The sequence below is a fragment of the Rhipicephalus microplus genome, chromosome 3 (assembly GCF_043290135.1).
Source record: "Rhipicephalus microplus isolate Deutch F79 chromosome 3, USDA_Rmic, whole genome shotgun sequence".
In the NCBI taxonomy this organism is placed as follows: domain Eukaryota; kingdom Metazoa; phylum Arthropoda; class Arachnida; order Ixodida; family Ixodidae; genus Rhipicephalus; species Rhipicephalus microplus.
Genome location: NC_134702.1, coordinates 78,763,809 through 78,780,699, shown reverse-complemented (window position 1 = coordinate 78,780,699; position 16,891 = coordinate 78,763,809). Strand labels below are relative to the sequence as shown.

The 16,891-nt window shown below is 47.9% G+C and overlaps 1 protein-coding gene across 1 annotated transcript in view; it reads left to right on the top strand.

Moving 5' to 3' along the window:
* Positions 1 to 16,891, top strand: part of LOC119186077 (uncharacterized) — a 128,630-nt gene that overhangs the window by 83,287 nt on the left and 28,452 nt on the right. Inside the window, exon 4 of the mRNA XM_075889877.1 lies at positions 14,633 to 14,679. Within this exon, the coding sequence (XP_075745992.1) occupies positions 14,633 to 14,679 (47 nt within the window). The remainder of the gene's footprint in view (positions 1 to 14,632; positions 14,680 to 16,891) is intronic.

Sequence of the window (16,891 nt, the reverse complement as noted above, 5' to 3'; positions counted from 1 at the left end):
TGGTTCCTCATATAGGTGGACTGGATTTTTTATCTTATTTTCCTTCTTGTGAAAACAGAGAATACGATGCAGTAAAGCAATAAAAGTATAAAACGAGAAACTGACTGTCCGGGTGGATGCCATTGTATGAGACAGCAGTTTAAGTGAACTGCAAGAGTACTTGCGAGGTTTCATTGTTTCCGAGCCGGAAAGAAAGAAGGAGAGATGCAAACTTTATTGATGTGCTGGAGACATCTGCCAGGATTATCACCTGTCTAGCTCTCCAGATCTCAGGTGGGAATTACTGTATGCACGTTGGTCACCTAAACAGGAACGCATCACGTACATACATAGACACAAACACAATATAGTTATTGCCAAGGTTTTATCGAGACACTGCCGGCTTCAGAAAGGACAGCAACGCTTTCGTGGCGTGCAACGTGCAGTTGGTGTATATTGCCACGTTCCATTTCCCAAGTTTTTGTTATCATCCCAAAACACCACATGATTCTCAGCGCAAACCGCGCCTGCAGTTTTCGAGAAGGTTCCGGACTGTAGTAGATCATTTCGATAAGATCACGCCCACTGCGCGAACGGTACAGATTTTTCTGGAACCTACGCCACCGCCAGCGATAACGCTAGAACATTTGACAGCAAGAGTATAAATGCCGACGCGCTTCGCCGCTTGTCAGTTGTTGATCGAAGGCCGACGCTCCGTTCGCCGCTGTCAGTCCGAGACTGCTATCTGTGCAAGACTACTGCTGTAATTGGACTTTCCGTTTACCGGGCACAGGTTCGCCTAAATAAACAGTTAAATCCCAACACGAAGTCTCCTGTCTTCGGCCACGTCACGACTCCGTGACATCTGGTGGAGGTGCTGCTTCGTTCATGTACCGGACGCGCCCCCGTCAAGCCGTGAACCCAGCCCACGTCGCGGAGAAGACACCGACGCCAACCAAGAGCAGCGAACAAGCCGCCGACAGCAAGGTCTCCCACCGGAGTACGGGCTTCTACAAGGCAAGGCGCGGAAGGCCAAGGCCATGATCTCTACTGCAGCGACAATGACAACCGGAGCGTCCCAGCCCGCGATCGTCATTCATCAACCCAGGGAACCACCAACGTTTCATGGGTCATCGTTTGAAGACCCGGAAACCTGGCAAGAAACATACGACCGTGTGGCCGCCCTCAAGCACTGGGACAACGAAGAAAAGCTCCGTCGTGTGTATTTCTACCTGGAAGACACCGCAAGGACCTGGCTAGAGAATCGTGAGTCCACGCTCTGAACGTGGGATGTCTTCTGTGGCGCATTTCTGGAAACGTTCGCGAGCGTCGCTCGCAAAGAGAGGGCCGCTGCTCTACTAGAGACCCGGGTTCCGCTACCAAATGAGAAGGTTGGAATTTTCACACAGGAGATGACCCGCCTATTTCGTCACGCTGACCCAGACATGCCTGAGGAGAAGAAAGTTCGTTTCCTCATGCGAGGGGTCAAACAGGAGCTCTTCGCGGGACTAATGAGGAATCCACCGAACACCGTCCAAGAATTTGTATCCGAGGCGACCACCATCGAAAAAACCCTTGACATGCGCACCAGACAGTATAATCGTCGCCTGACTCCAGAATGCGCTGCTGCTCAAACCAGTGACTCCGAAAACCTGCGTGAAACGATCCGAGCAATCGTGCGGGAAGAGCTGCGCAAACTGCTGCCTTCGGCGCACCCTCAGGTGGATTCGATCGCCGACATTGTGCGAGAAGAAGTTCGGCAATCACTTCGAATTCCCCAAACACCGCTGCCCGAGCCAGAAACTATAAGCTACACCGCTGCAGTGCGCCACAACGCTCTCCCCCGTCCACGCCAAAACGCCGCCCCGTCGCACTTCCGTCGCCAGACACCACCGCCGCCACCACCCCCACCGACGACCTACCGTTCACCAGCGGGCCAGCGCAGTGCGCCGAGGAAAACCGACGTTTGGCGCACCCCTGGCCACCGCCCACTGTGCTACCACTGCGGCGAAGCCGGGCACACTTACCGCCGTTGCCAGTACCGACAGATGGGACTGCGTGGCTTCGCCGTCGATGCACCACGTCCGCAGCCTGGGGAACGGCCACGTGACATCGCCGACTACCTGACAGGAACTCAATGGACACCCCGAAGTCCTTCCCGTTCGTCGTCACCCAGCCGCCGCATGTCACCGCATCCCCGGCAGTACTCCGGCCCAACGCGGGGCCGGTCTCCTAGCCCGTATCCGGGAAACTAAGGGCAGCAACCGGTGGAGGTGCGGTTGCTGTGCGACGAACTAACGAAGATCCTCCGACGACGACGACGCCGCGACGGAGCTTTCCGAACACAATGCCAACCAGGCAAAGCCCTGGCGGCGAAAGCTCACTTACCGGAGGTGGCCTGATGACGCAACATGGAAGCAGCGGAACAAGCCGACGCAGCCGTGACCCGACGCCACGCCCTAACTGTAATGCGAAACGGCAAACTAGCGACATCGACGTTCTTATCGACGGCCACAGTGTGACCGCTCTCGTCGATACTGGAGCCGACTATTCTGTCATCAGTGGGTCGTTCGCCGCGAAGTTAAAGAAAATTAGGACAGCTTAGAAAGGCCCTGAAATCCGCACAGCCGGAGGTCATCTCGTAACACCTGCAGGAATCTGCACAGCGAGAGTCACCATTAAAGGCCGTATTTATCCTACCGACTTCGTAGTCCTACAGCGTTGCTCGAGAGATGTCATCCTTGGCATGGACTTCTTATGCCTCCATGGTGCTGTCATCAACCTAAAAACAAAGTCGATAACGTTATCCACAGAAGAAGCACTACCACCGCGCACGCCATCAGGACACCATGCGTTGAATGTGCTGGAAGAACAAGTCACCATTCCGCCTCGCTCAAGCGTCATTATTTCAGTCGGCGCTCCTAAATCACCTGACTTGGAAGGCGTCGTTGAAGGCAGTCAGCATCTGTTGGTCACCCGAAATATTTGCGTCGCAAGAGGAATTGCAGAGCTGCGGGGAGGCAAAGCAACGGTTATGCTCACGAATTTCAGCAATGAGTACAAACATGTGAACAAAGGAACAACGGTCGCATACATCGAAGAAATTGTCGATGCCACCAGTGCTTTCGCCCTCGCCGATTCTGCAGAACCTGCTCAGAGGAACCAAGCCCCTCCCATAGCTTTCGACGTCAATCCCAGACTTCCGAACAATAAGCAAGAACAGCTCAAGGCCCTGCTCCTGCAATACGAAGATTGCTTTTCGTCGTCATCGAAAATTCGGCAGACCCCAATCACGAAACATCGCATCATAACCGAAGAAAATGCCAGACCACTCCGTCAGAGTCCGTACAGGGTTTCGACGCGAGAACGTGAGGCCATGAAGAGACAAGTTGATGAAATGCTGCGGGATGACATTATCCAGCCGTCCAAGAGTCCATGGGCATCCCCCGTGGTGTTGGTGAAGACAAAGGATGGGACCCTACGTTTCTGCGTCGATTATCGCCGCCTGAACAAAATCACAAGAAAGGACGTGTATCCTCTCCCACGAATAGACGACGCACTTGATCGGCTCCATAACGCCAAGTACTTTTTGTCAATGGACCTCAAGACTGGCTATTGGCAAATCGAAGTCGACGAAAGAGACCGAGAGAAGACGGCGTTTATAACACCGGACGGCCTCTTCGAGTTTAAGGTGATGCCCTTCGGCCTTTGCTCAGCGCCTGCAACTTTTCAACGCGTTATGGATACAGTACTGGCAGGATTGAAGTGGCAGACTTGCCTTGTGTACTTGGACGACGTCGTCGTGTTTTCCTCGAGTTTCGACGAGCATCTTCGGCGCCTTGAAGCGGTACTTCAAGCCATCAAGACGTCCGGACTCACACTGAAGCCAGAAAAGTGCAGATTTGCGTATGAGGAGCTCTTGTTTCTGGGACACGTTATCAGCAAGTCTGGAGTTCGTCCCGATCCACGGAAAACAGCCGCCATCGCCGACTTCCCGCCGCCCACTGACAAGAAGGCCGTGCGCCGATTTCTGGGCCTGTGCGCCTATTATAGGCGGTTCGTGAAAAACTTCGCCCGCATCGCCGATCCTCTCAATAACCTTACCAAGGCCGACGTGGAGTTCAAGTGGGAAACGCCACAGGAACACGCTTTCCAGGAGCTTAAACATCGCCTCCAGACGCCTCCGTTACTTGCCCATTTCGACGAATTCGCCGAGACAGAAATACATACTGACGCAAGCAGCGTAGGTCTTGGCGCCGTTCTTGTGCAGAGGGCCGACGAACTTGAAAGGGTTATTAGTTACGCCAGCCGATCGCTATCCAAAGCAGAAGCAAATTATTCCACAACAGAAAAGGAGTGCCTCGCCATCATCTGGGCTACGTCGAAATTTCGCCCCTACCTCTACGGCAGGCCCTTCAAAGCTGTGAGTGACCACCACGCCTTGTGTTGGCTAGCCACCTTGAAGGACCCTTCAGGTCGCCTCGCACGATGGAGCCTGAGACTTCAAGAGTATGACATTACTGTCATTTACAAGTCCGGCAAAAAACACTCCGACGCCGACTGTCTCTCTCGTGCGCCTGTCAACCAACCGCTACCCGACGACCCGGATGACGAGTACTTCTTGGGAACGATAACTACCGACGACTTCGCTGAACGACAGCGGGCCGACCCGGAACTTAAGGCCCTAATAGAATATCTCGAAGGCAGGACCGCCGAAGTCCCGAATGTATTCAAGCGCGCACTTGCGTCGTTCTTTCTACGAAACGGTCTTCTACAAAAGAAAAACTTTTCACCGCTTCGAGCTAAGTACCTCCTTGTGGTGCCTTCAGCCCTGCGACCATAACTCCTGCAGGCCCTGCACGACGATCTGACGACAGGGCTCCTCGGTGTTTCTCGCACGCTCGCGAGGATACAAGAAAGGTACTACTGGCCACGTCTTACCGCCGACGTCACTCGTTATGTGAGGACATGCCGGGACTGTCAGCGACGCAAGAACCGCCGACAAGGTCAGCGGGACTTCTGCAGCCAATTGATCCACCTTGCCGACCTTTCCAGCAGATTGGTATGGACCTACTGGGGCCGTTCCCGATGTCGGCTTTCGGAAAAAAGTGGATCGTGGTAGCTACCGACTACCTCACCCGCTACGCCGAGACAAAAGCCCTGCCAAAAGGCAGTGCATCCGAGGTAGCTAAGTTCTTCGTTGAAAATATTGTCCTACGTCACGGCGCCCCGGAGGTCCTTATCACCGACAGAGGAACGGCATTCACTGCCGACTTAACTCAAGCGATCTTGGCATACAGCCAAACAAACCACCGCCGGACTACAGCGTACCACCCACAGACCAACGGCCTCACCGAGCGGCTTAACAAGACGTTCGCCGACATGCTGTCAATGTACGTCGATGTCGAACACAAGACGTGGGACGCCATTCTTCCGTATCTGACCTTCGCATACAACACGGCGGTGCAGGAGACGACGTAGATATCTCCATACAAATTGGTTTATGGAAGGAGCCCGGCAACGACGCTCGTTGCCATGTTACCCAACGTCACCGACGAAGAAAACCTCGATGTGAGCGAGTACCTTCAACGCGCCGAAGAAGCCCGACAACTTGCGCGTATCCGTATCAAGAATCAACAGACGACCGACAGCCACCGTTACAACCTTCGACGACGCTTCGTGGAATACCAGCCCGGTGAACGTGTTTGGGCGTGGACGCCGATACGCCGACGTGGACTAAGTGAAAAGCTTCTGCGACGGTACTTCGGACCGTACAGGCTGGTTCGACGTCTCGGCCCACTTGATTACGAGGTTGTCCCCGACGGCATCACGAACTCTCAACGACGCCGATCGCGACCTGAAGCCGTACATGTCGCGCGCCTCAAGCCGTTTCATGCACGTTAACAAACTGAAACAGTGTTTTTTTTTGTATTATTGTTGTATTGTAATTTATTCATTGTACTTTCTTGCATTATTATTGTACCTTCATTTTTAGTTAAAGCATCCCGGCTGCGGCGGCTGCATTTCCGATGGAGGCGGAAATGTTGTAGGCCCGTGTGCTCAGATTTGGGCGCACGTTAAAGAACCCCAGGTGGTCGAAATTTCCGGAGCCCTCCACTACGGCGTCTCTCATAATCATATGGTGGTTTTGGGACGTTAAACCCCACAAATCAATCAATCAATTTAGTTAAAGCATCGGGACGATGCCTTTTTTTCAGAGGGGGGCAATGCCATTTCCCAAGTTTTTGTTATCGTCCCAAAACACCACACGATTCTCGGCGCAAACCGCGCCTGCAGTTTTCGAGAAGGTTCCGGACTGTAGTAGATTATTTCGATAAGATCACGCCCACTGTGCGAACGGTACAGATTGTTCTGGAACCTACGCCACCGCCAGCGATAACGCTAGAACATTCGACAGCAAGAGTATAAATGCCGACGCGCTTCGCCGCTTGTCAGTTGTTGATCGAAGGCCGACGCTCCGTTCGCCGCTATCAGTCCGAGACTGCTATCTGTGCAAGACTACTGCTGTAATTGGACTTTCCGTTTACCGGGCACAGGTTCGCCCAAATAAACAGTTAAATCCCAACACGAAGTCTCCTGTCTTCGGCCACGTCACGACCCCGTGACAATATGTTTGACAATATGAGAAAGCGAAAAAGACAACACTGACACGAAAGATGCTCCACGATGACCAACTGCAAAAAAGGAGGCATTCAAGAACTGATACAAGCTTGGTGGGACAATTATAAGGAGACCCTTCCTCAAAGCAACCGCGCAATCACAAAGCCAAGTGCGTTGCGTGTGGATCCACGACAAGTTACTTTATTCTGCGTTATAGGCTCAGCGTACCAACATCACTGTGCCATACTACCGACAAAAAAGTCCTTGGGCTATTTCGCGAATGAAATGCGCCGGCAGCTTGCGTCGCGTTAAATTTTATTCGTGGCACAGCTTGAAGAAAGCTATGGGATCCGTGCTGCTCGTGAAGTCAAAGACACTACACTTGAAACTACACTTAAAGTCACACTTAAAGCCACATTTATAACCACACTTAAAGCAAAAGCTATGGGATAGTAAACAGCATCCCTGCATGAACATGCCGTTCTCGATTTTGCTATATTTCCGGAACGCCGGTTGCGATGGCGTCAGCGCATTCCAACGGCGCTCATGCCTACAGGTCAATACTTTTTGAAATTTGTTTCCGGTTCAACTGCCAAAGCAAGTTTAAGGATCTCGATTTCGCCACTCAACAACATAAACTTCGACCAATTAAACTTTTCCCCGTGCTCGCACTGCAGTATAAGTACACAAGCGTGTTGGGAATTTTGCTCCCATCCCAATGCAGCCGAGCCTGCGGCGTGCACTCTGACGCACGGCCCCGTGCTCATAATTGCGACAGCACCAACTACCCTTTCAACTCGACATACTGCCATATTCTTTACGTATCGACAATAACCGATACAGCATTCTATAGTTATCAGTAACTAATACTGAAAACAACGAGTCACACGAAGCAGAGCACAAGAATGACTGAACGTATACTCGCACGTGACAGGTCACAGCATGTCGTGTACAAACAGCATCCACAAGAGTCCGCGTGTCCAGAACTATACTTCTAGTTATGGAGGGAGTAATGAAATACAAACAGAAAGAAGCCAGTCCAGTCGCCGTGAGATAGCAATCTCCAGACAGATCTCAAAAGAGTCATGAATTCTCCTATAGCACGTATGAGAGGGTTGTACGTCCAGCAAGTGTTGAGGCGATGGCAGACACGCAAGAAAGACACAAACGTACACCCACTATAAACTTGTACACTTTATCTGCGTTTTCCTTTAGTATTCAGACGTGCCTGCGTGCGCCTCGAACTTCTTGAAACCGGTGAGGCATCTCTGCAGGAGCGCACGCTCGTTTAAAAGTTTTTTCGAAACTAGTTTCCCGAACGTTCGTGATTGGAATTCCCACCGCACGGTCTGGCCGCCACCCGTCCTTAGTTGCTAAATGCCGCCGCGGGTTATCGTATATGTGGGGCAAGAAAATGAATCACACCACTCACAAAGTTTCTTTTCTGTTTTTTTTTGTGCCTCACCTAAATTGTATTTCTTTCTGTAGCTGTCTTTCTTTGTGTAGCATAATAGGTAGCGCAACAGCCCCTTTGGTCAATGCATTCGCAAATGCGGTTACAATCATTTTGTTTGTTTGTTTGCTTCTTTGTTTGTTTTTGCATCTCTCGTAAATCGTTCCCCTTTTTGCGCGAACTTGACCTTGTCCTCGCTGTCAAACTCATTCTTTTTTCTCGTTTGCTGTTATAACCTTCATTTTTCATCCAAAACGTTGCATGGTCTTCTACGCTTTTCTATGGTTATCTGCCGCTGTGTATGTTTTCGTTCGGTGCAAGTACCGCGGAGCGTTTCGAACAGCGGAGATGTCGCCGTTGCGCGCCGATCTGTGCAGTGAACGAGCACTCCCCGTTCTTAGTGGAGTGCGGACAATGTGAAAACTCTTGCAAATACTCACCGTGGTACTCGCAAGTCGTTTGGAGCTCGGCCGCAACGGTGAAAGATAAGCAACACTGAAGAATGAGAAGCAGATGTCATTTCGCACGCGTGGACGAATGTACACTCGCGTGAAGAGTGCGTAAAGAACTCGTGAATTTTGAATTGTCTAGTCTACACCAGTAAATAATTGCACTCCGCGCGCATAGTCGCAAATGTCACAAGCACTTGATTAAACCTGTTCACTTCAAAAACCGGACATTGTTGACTTGAGGAATTGTGCTTAATCATTTCACATCTCCAGGGAGACGTATAGCAAAGATTACTTTTTCCTGTTTGAAAGCAAGTGAAAACTGCAGTTAGAGTGAGTGAGTGAGTGAGTGAGTGGTGTAGAGGGCAGTGGTTACGTGACTGACATGTACTTTACGAGTACTTCACGAGTGAGAACTGTGCGACAACAATGTACGAGTGCGCGACCAGTGCTCATAGGAATGAATGCAGTCCCCGCGTGCACATACGGCGTAATTGTTTTGTCGCTCTATGCGCACAAGTCACACCACGTTGTGAGTCATTGGATTCTAACAATAAAGCCTACATTTATTGGGCTCCAGTATCGATGTCCTGGCACATTGCAGTACCTTCTGGGGTTCTTGAATTTCGTTTTTACTGCTCAGTTTTCATGCATAAACCTTTTCCTCGTTAAATCAAGTTTAAATCATGTATATTGCTCGCTCAGTACCGTTTGAATCGAATAACGACAGGAAATAATTAAACCGCCTAGCCTATACCTCACCGCAAATTCAATTAAAGAGATTGCATACTCATCACAGACCATACAACTTATGCGCAAGTCGCAATACATCCTATAAACGAAAAAAAAAAAAAAACGCCAGGCCTGCGTGGTAGGCGCAGCACAGCCACACCGAAAGCTAAAAGAGCGGCTTTTCAGAGCCTTTTAAAAACACTCATTGGGTAAGTACGGCAAGCACAGTTGCTTGGTACACACAAGGGCATTATTAATAAACTTTTGGGTAGTAGGCCGCCATTCGCTATGCTATTTTTCGTCATTCATCTGAGAATCGTGGTATCCGCTAAACACTTGCCAGGAATTTTCTGCCAGTTGTCCATGCAGTGGCTGACGACGATGAGGAATTACGGTTTAAGTGGGTGTGCGCCACAGTTAATAGGGGAGCAAGAAGACGCTTTTATGATAGTTTGGAGCAATAGACGGCCCACTCGTTACGCTATTCGCATTGTGTAACGACTGTTTGTTTTTTGCTGTTGTAAAACATTCTATATGTCGTATTAACGCGATTGCTTTCCTGACATCAAGCCAGCCTAAGGCAAGTTTGACATCAAGTCACAAGCACCGGTGTAGCTCAGTGGTAGAATACTGGGCTGGCAAGTGGCGAAACCGGGCTCGAGCCCCACTGTGCCATTAGTGCTTGGCCATGCCAGCCTAAGGCAAGTTTGACAACTTACAAGCACCGGCGTAACTCAGTGGTAAAATATTGGACTGGAACCCAGCGGACCGGGGTTCAAGCCCCACTGTGTGATTTGTGCAAGGTTTTTTTTGTGTGTGTGTGCGATGTGGTTACATACACAAGCGGCGGCGGCGGACAACAACGACTGCAGGCGCGTGACCCAAAAAGTGATCTCACAACCGATTTCGCTGTAAAAAACAAATGAAATGAAATGGGCCTTTTGCCGCTACTCATGCACAATGCTCTCCTCATATCTCACGCGTATGTAGTTTTACCAACTCCTCACTTTCGTCGCGCAGAAGCACACACAGTTGTTGGCAGCAATGCACGCTCACGTATCTCTCGCACGAAAGCGTCGGCATTCTAGTCACGTCTCCCCGTGTATATCTCGCACATACGCTCATCGACTGAAGCTGTTCGGGTTCACTGCCGCGGGCCAACTAATTACCGTTACAGCGCCTATTAGGCGGGTACAGGTTGCTGTGTGGAAACAGTCGTGATCGTTTGAGTGGGTAATTATGATCAACGACATAGATTCAGTGCTATGAACGGGCAACACGTGGAGACATCAAGTTTTATGTTCTTTCTTTTCTTTTTTCAGTGAAAAGCAGGCGCGATTGTCTTTATGTCAATACAAGAAAGGACCCGTGATTACAACACGGGTGGCCTCACATCAAGACGTACTGTAAATGCGCGAGGTCGTTTTTTTTTTTTTGAGCTTTACACAGAGATGATATGTTTGATTCGTATTAAAGGAAACTTGCCTAAGCTTTTTGTTTGCGGCGTAGAGACATCGAGGTTATTTTCGTCTCTTGTGTGCAGATGCGTTGGTGCTTTGCACGTAGCTTCAGTATATGAGTGAACAGGCAGCAGTTCAGTAGTACGCGTGCTAGATTCTAAGTAATCTCGTTTTCATTGCTTTATTTTTGGAGAGCGTGAGTGCGGATATATTAGATTCCTATAATACTCCAACTTAGCCGGTTCTATCGCGTGATTGGATCTCGGGATAAGACAAGTGGTCCGTTGTCTCTGTCGTTGAGGCTAAGTGTCCTATTAGGATTAATAGGTCCTTCTATCTCGTGTAGAACAACGAATCGAACAAAATCGTTGCTTTGTAGGAGCGAAAGAGCAGGAGGAAGGAGTCAAGGTGGTCGTGGAGGCATTATGCTCGCCAATTATGCGTAGCGTTAGTCCCCTCGGTTAGACGGCAATTAACGTTGACCTTAACGTGCGAACGAAAAAAAAGTAAAGCGCGTTAGCGTGAAAGACTGACAGAACGAGACTTCAGTGGCCGTGACTGCATAAACTAATTCTCGTATTAGAGGAAGGAGCAGAGCCCTTTTTAGATGTTTTTGCCGTTTGAGCGCCATTTTTTTTTACATGTGACATAGTGCAGTCGCCGTCATTTGCGAACGTGCCGCATTCCTTCTCAAGAATGCGTCATTGAGAGAAGACAAATAGGGTATCTAGTTTAGTAACTAGGCCAGATGACTTTCAGCTGTAGTTCAGTAACTAGGCCAGGCGACTTTCAGCTGGCACGGTGCAGGTCTAAAAACTTGGGGGACGCTTAAGCCTCGCCTTAAGAGTACAACGATATCAAACCATGACCGCATCGCCTTCTCATTCGCGTGCCACGCTTCGATTCTCGCTTAATATGCTTAACCGTGCTGTGAGGCAACGAAATTCTGTGCGCGGTACGTTGGCGGATATAAATACTCCAAGGTCGCCTATTGTTGCTGAGTACGCACTACGTGTCTGTCTGTGAGGTGGTATGCGTAACTACTATAGTTGCACAGTTTGTCGATGATGTGGCCGATGGTGATGACCGTGAAGTAGTATTATAGCTGAGCCATTGGTTATATGGGTTGTACGCTTTCAACCAACCGCTCGCTGCGCAGTTCACGCGTCTTGACACCTGGTGCTATCCTACGCTTCTGCAGCGCAATGTTACACCCGTGAACGTTATTCCTCACCCGGCATAATGAATTCATAGATTTTGCTTTGTGGTCGAGTCCTTAACAGCCACGCTAAGTACACGGGTTTGATTCGGGCCCTAAGACTGATTATTATTTTTTCTTTTTAGGCTCGCGAACAATGCCGATTTTTCGCTCCCGGCGAACCAATACCATGACTAGCGACGCCAATACTGATACTACGTGTTTTTTATTCTTGTAACGCTGGCTCTTGAAGGCTCTCGCGTTAGTAATTCTGTATCGTCAGTGCCAGAATTGTCCAAACGCGAGGTTGGCAATCCTGCAGTGTCTTAACGAAATTAAGCTGTGAGATGCGGTGTGATACGTTTAAGAGCGTTGCTCTAAGGCACCCGTACCTTGTTTGAACTACATCCCTCGCCGTGACCGAGTGAACAGACGCAGCGAAAAAGCTCCTGGCTCACGAGCTATAGAGCCACGTCATAGAGTCTCCTATAATTTTAGAAAACTCTATCAGCCACACGACGCTATTCTGCTTTTGCCGAGGCCGGCTGGATTACACTGGAACTTTCGCATCGTTAAAAGCCTAAAAGCAAAAAAAAACATCAAAAGTGAGCCATATGGCGTCAGACTTCGCTTTCTTAATTCCACACAAACCTACCCTCGTGCTCTAATAACGATCACCACTCAGGTGCTGTTACAAAGAGCAATGATGCGAGATAGTATCGAACTTGTCTGCGCGTACGTAACAAGCACACAAATGCCTTTAAAGCATGCTTGACCACTAAATGTGGTTGTGTGCAAAGAAGCCAGCTTTTCATGTTCGTCTCTGTCTTTAAAAAAACAATAATGAGCACGTAAAAATTAAAAAAAAAATGCTTCCATAATTTCCTTAAAATCGCTCAAACTTCCCAACTACTTTATTTAGATTGAATAAAGACAGTGTTATTTTTTTCAGTTTCGTTTTTTTTTTCTTTAATATACGATGTCACCTTATAAAAATATCGTCGAAGTGTCAGTATTCCTGGGGAATTAAAGTCTGTCAACAAATTAGAAGAGTTTAGCGCTGTACATAAGCTCATTTATGAACATATGTGACCGCCTTGTGTACATTTCTCATTCGATTGGACCGTCTAAAACATTTCCCTAGATAAATAGGGTCTCTGCTCGAGACGATTCGAATCCGGTATCGTATCCATCATATCCGCTTATGCAAAGTGGGAGTAAGGGACCTCAGAGTAGAGAGAAAAATGCTGGGTTTAATTGCTGGCAGCACAGGCTGCGGCAGTTTGGTGAAGATGGTGTGCAAGAACACTCGTGCGTAAATGCATAAATGTTTACTCGCTAAAAAACATCGCTAGGTGAAAGTTAATCCAGAGCCCTTTATCGCGGCATCGCTCGTAGCCTACATAACAGCGGATCTACTCCTCAGAGCTTGGAGAAAAGTTATTCCGAGTAAATACAGAATGCAACAGAAAAGCAGTCGCAAGACTTCAAAAAAAAAAAAAAACGTGGGCGTGCAGCAGGTACGAAGTTCTTACACATGACCGAGCTTTCCGTTAGAGGTACTGACAGCTACAATTTCGTAAAGTTTTCTCGCTTCTAATGACGTATTTCGTGCCCGTAGTAGGCATCACAGCCACACATTTCAATGTATGAACTGAAGAACCATGACCTTAACAGGTTTTCTTGAATACAGCGACCCAATTAGCTGGCTTTTACTTTGACATTTTTATCAACTATGCTTACATTGTTCATTTTCGGTGAGATTGCTGCAGAACAATACACAATCATACATAAAGATAATACATAAGACGTGAATAAAGTACTCATAATGCACACACACACTCGAAGACCTGCGTGTGTGTGTTTGTATGTGCACTTACATATACGTTCACGCAAACGGCTTAAGTTCCCTGGGAGGTGGGGACGCTCAGTGCCCCCTCTTCAGTTTTCTGCTGGCTGCGCCTATGCGGCGGCGTATAGTTTATGTGGCATGGTGACTTGGCGCAATGTAGTAGACAGGTACACGCAAGCTTTGTTGATATCGCTTGCTACTACTGTTGCTGCTGTTTCTTAATAAGCTCACACAGATGGGCTCGTAAGCTGTGTCAGAGCCGAGTATACGCAGTTTTCAATACAAACTTTGAGAAACACTTTAAGTATGCAAAAAAGTACGCAAATACGTGCACATAAGCACGCGAACGAATACCACAAACAAGCTTGGTAAGTCTACAAAGATACACAAGTAAGCACACGCATCATGGCGCCGACAAAGAAACAAACAAACAATAACCAACAAGGTGGTCCTGCCTGTCTGCTTCGCGTTTTTTTTTCCCTCTGTCCGACACTTTGTGGCAAGTTACCACGCATGTATATCCGTGTTGTGGGAGCACTGAACGCGAGAGTGCACAGCAGTATACTATACAAACACTGCAGTCAAAGCAACATTCATGAATCGTGGCGGAGAGCCGGTGGGCGCGCGTTTGTTGGCGTCGTCGGCGACGGCAAGGTTCCCCGTGCGTGTGTCACCTCCTTGTAGCGAGCACAACACAATGGGCGCTGCCGGCGGTGTGATTCAGCCAAGCGTGGCTTTCAGAAGCGCGTTATGGCAGGATGCGCGGACGGTCCCGCTCGCCTCTCTGCCCGGACACTGTTGTCGCGCGACGCAGTGTTTTTGATGTGCTGGTGCCGCGGCTGCTCTGTCTCGGCTCGACGCCTCATTTCGCCATGTCGTACTTTTCAGAGGAATGGACCACGTCCAAGAAAGTCGTCAACCACAAGACCCGCCAGGTGAGAGGAGGAGATGAGAACATACCTGCAACTCCTGCTACAGAAGTATAGAGGCGTACCCAGTATGAGTTGCGAGGTGTTGTCTGTGCTCAATGGGGCTCTAATACTGCAAAGCTGCGCCGACATAGCAAACTATGACGGAAGTAGACCGCTGCTTCAGTGAGTGCTATTTGAAAAAAGTAATGAAGTTCTTGCCAAGGTAACCATTCAGGCTTGAAGCCCTTCTAATCGGGCTCACCGTTATGCAACTTATTTTAGAGCTACTCTAAATAACAATACTATTTCGTTAACTTGTTTCAGTTTTGTATAGGTTTTTTTTCTTCACTTGTACATTTTCATTTTGAGTAACCGCTTTTATTTTGCAGCAGCACTTGTAGAAATGGAGTAGCCAAGGTGACAACACCTCTAATCTCCAGAGCAAACCAGTTAAAACAGAAGAGAGAACAATACAGTGCCAGTACTCAATAACCATGACCATTGTAAGCTTTCTTGGAGACGACGAGCTACTTATTTTTTGCATTTACTTGCAGCTCTGTAGAAATTTTACTTACATTTGATGAAGGCTTTTGGGGTTAGTGTAAAACAATAGTGCACTCATGCGTGGCTCCAGGCGTTTTCGCCTTCTTGTCACCAAATTCAGTAGTGATGAACGTTTAAATCAGGTCGCCGACTTTTGGTAAACGCGATTGTCATGTTAAGTAAATGTGGTTTCGTTAGGGAAACTCGAGAAAAAAAAATGAATGGCCACCTGAAATCGAGTTACAACTCAAATGGTCTGCTTCTTGGACATACGTGTATCTTATTTTGTTCGTTGTTGTTTCTACTAACCGGTTAAAAGCACTAACAATGCATAACAAAACGTACATTTTTGTTAATTATTGTTTTAACGCTATTAATTAGGCATTCTTGTTTTTAATTCGAAGTGAAGTCTTTTCTTTGTTTGTTCCTTTTGATTTCTCTGAGTAGACTCACTACAATGACAAATCTACATTTTTGTCTATTTTTTCTAGTCATGAGCTCTTATATTCTACGCCTGTAACTTAATTCCTTGTATTGTCGTAAAAGTATCTCGTATATACGTTTTCAAACGAACTTCGTACTCGTCGATAGCTATGGGGCCAAGCAGTTATTGCATAACTTGTAAGTGAAATGTATGTAGAGAAAAATAATTGTGAATTGTAAAAAAGCCATCGCATAACGTGCAATGAAACAAAACAATAATAGTTTGACTATAAAATATTGAGAAACAGCAAATATGGTCACAGAACCAGCAAAGGTAACTGGTAATCTAGATACATAGGGACTTCATTTTGGGTTTGTTGGTGCTTATCTTGCTTAAGCGCACATGATGTGGTGCGAAATACATTTTGTGAAAAGGGGAGGAGCAAAAGAGAAGAAAGTGAAAGAGATGGCAGTTGTTCACGCATGCGCTGAAAATATTTCTTTTTAATTTTTTCTAAACTTTTCTCAGAGTGTTATTAAACAGTGGCTAGCCGGTGCGTCACTCTTTTCTCTTTTGTTCCTACAATTTCACGAAATGTATATTGCGCACCAATCAAGTGTACTTAAGCAAAGTAATCTAGTTGAGATTAAGCGAAAGAAATGTACCTCGGTAGACCACGCCATGCCTAGGACAGAACACTGGTGGTCATTGAAAGCATTGCGAATGGTTACCGAGAGATATGAAACGCAGCCGAGGTAGGCAGTGAGTTAGATGAAGCGATAAAATCAAGGCTCCTCGTAGGCACGAACTCAAATTAGCTTACTGGAGGACGTGGAAATCCCTTATATATGTATTCGTTCGGGTGCATCCATGTAATAGGTTGATAATGAGGACGAGTGAAATTGCGCAGTGTTTGTACATTTCAAACCTTGTTATTTAGATGTCATGAATATATCGTAATAATAGTGTTATCTAAGTTTTACGTCCGAAAACCGAGATATCATTATGGGACCCGCAGCATTGGATAATCAGGTGTTCTTTAACGTGCTCTTATATCTTAAAGTACACGGACCTCTACTATTTCACCTCCATCGTACTTCGCGTCAACAGCGGAGCACCATAACTACGGGTTGACCGCTGCTGACATCATGCATACGTGTACCATATATCTTTGTAGGCTGTAAGCATTTTTAGCGGGGGAAGTTTCTTAGCCTTCACGCTCATGGTTGCTTTTTATTGTTTTTTTTTACTGAGCGTTGTAACGCGGGT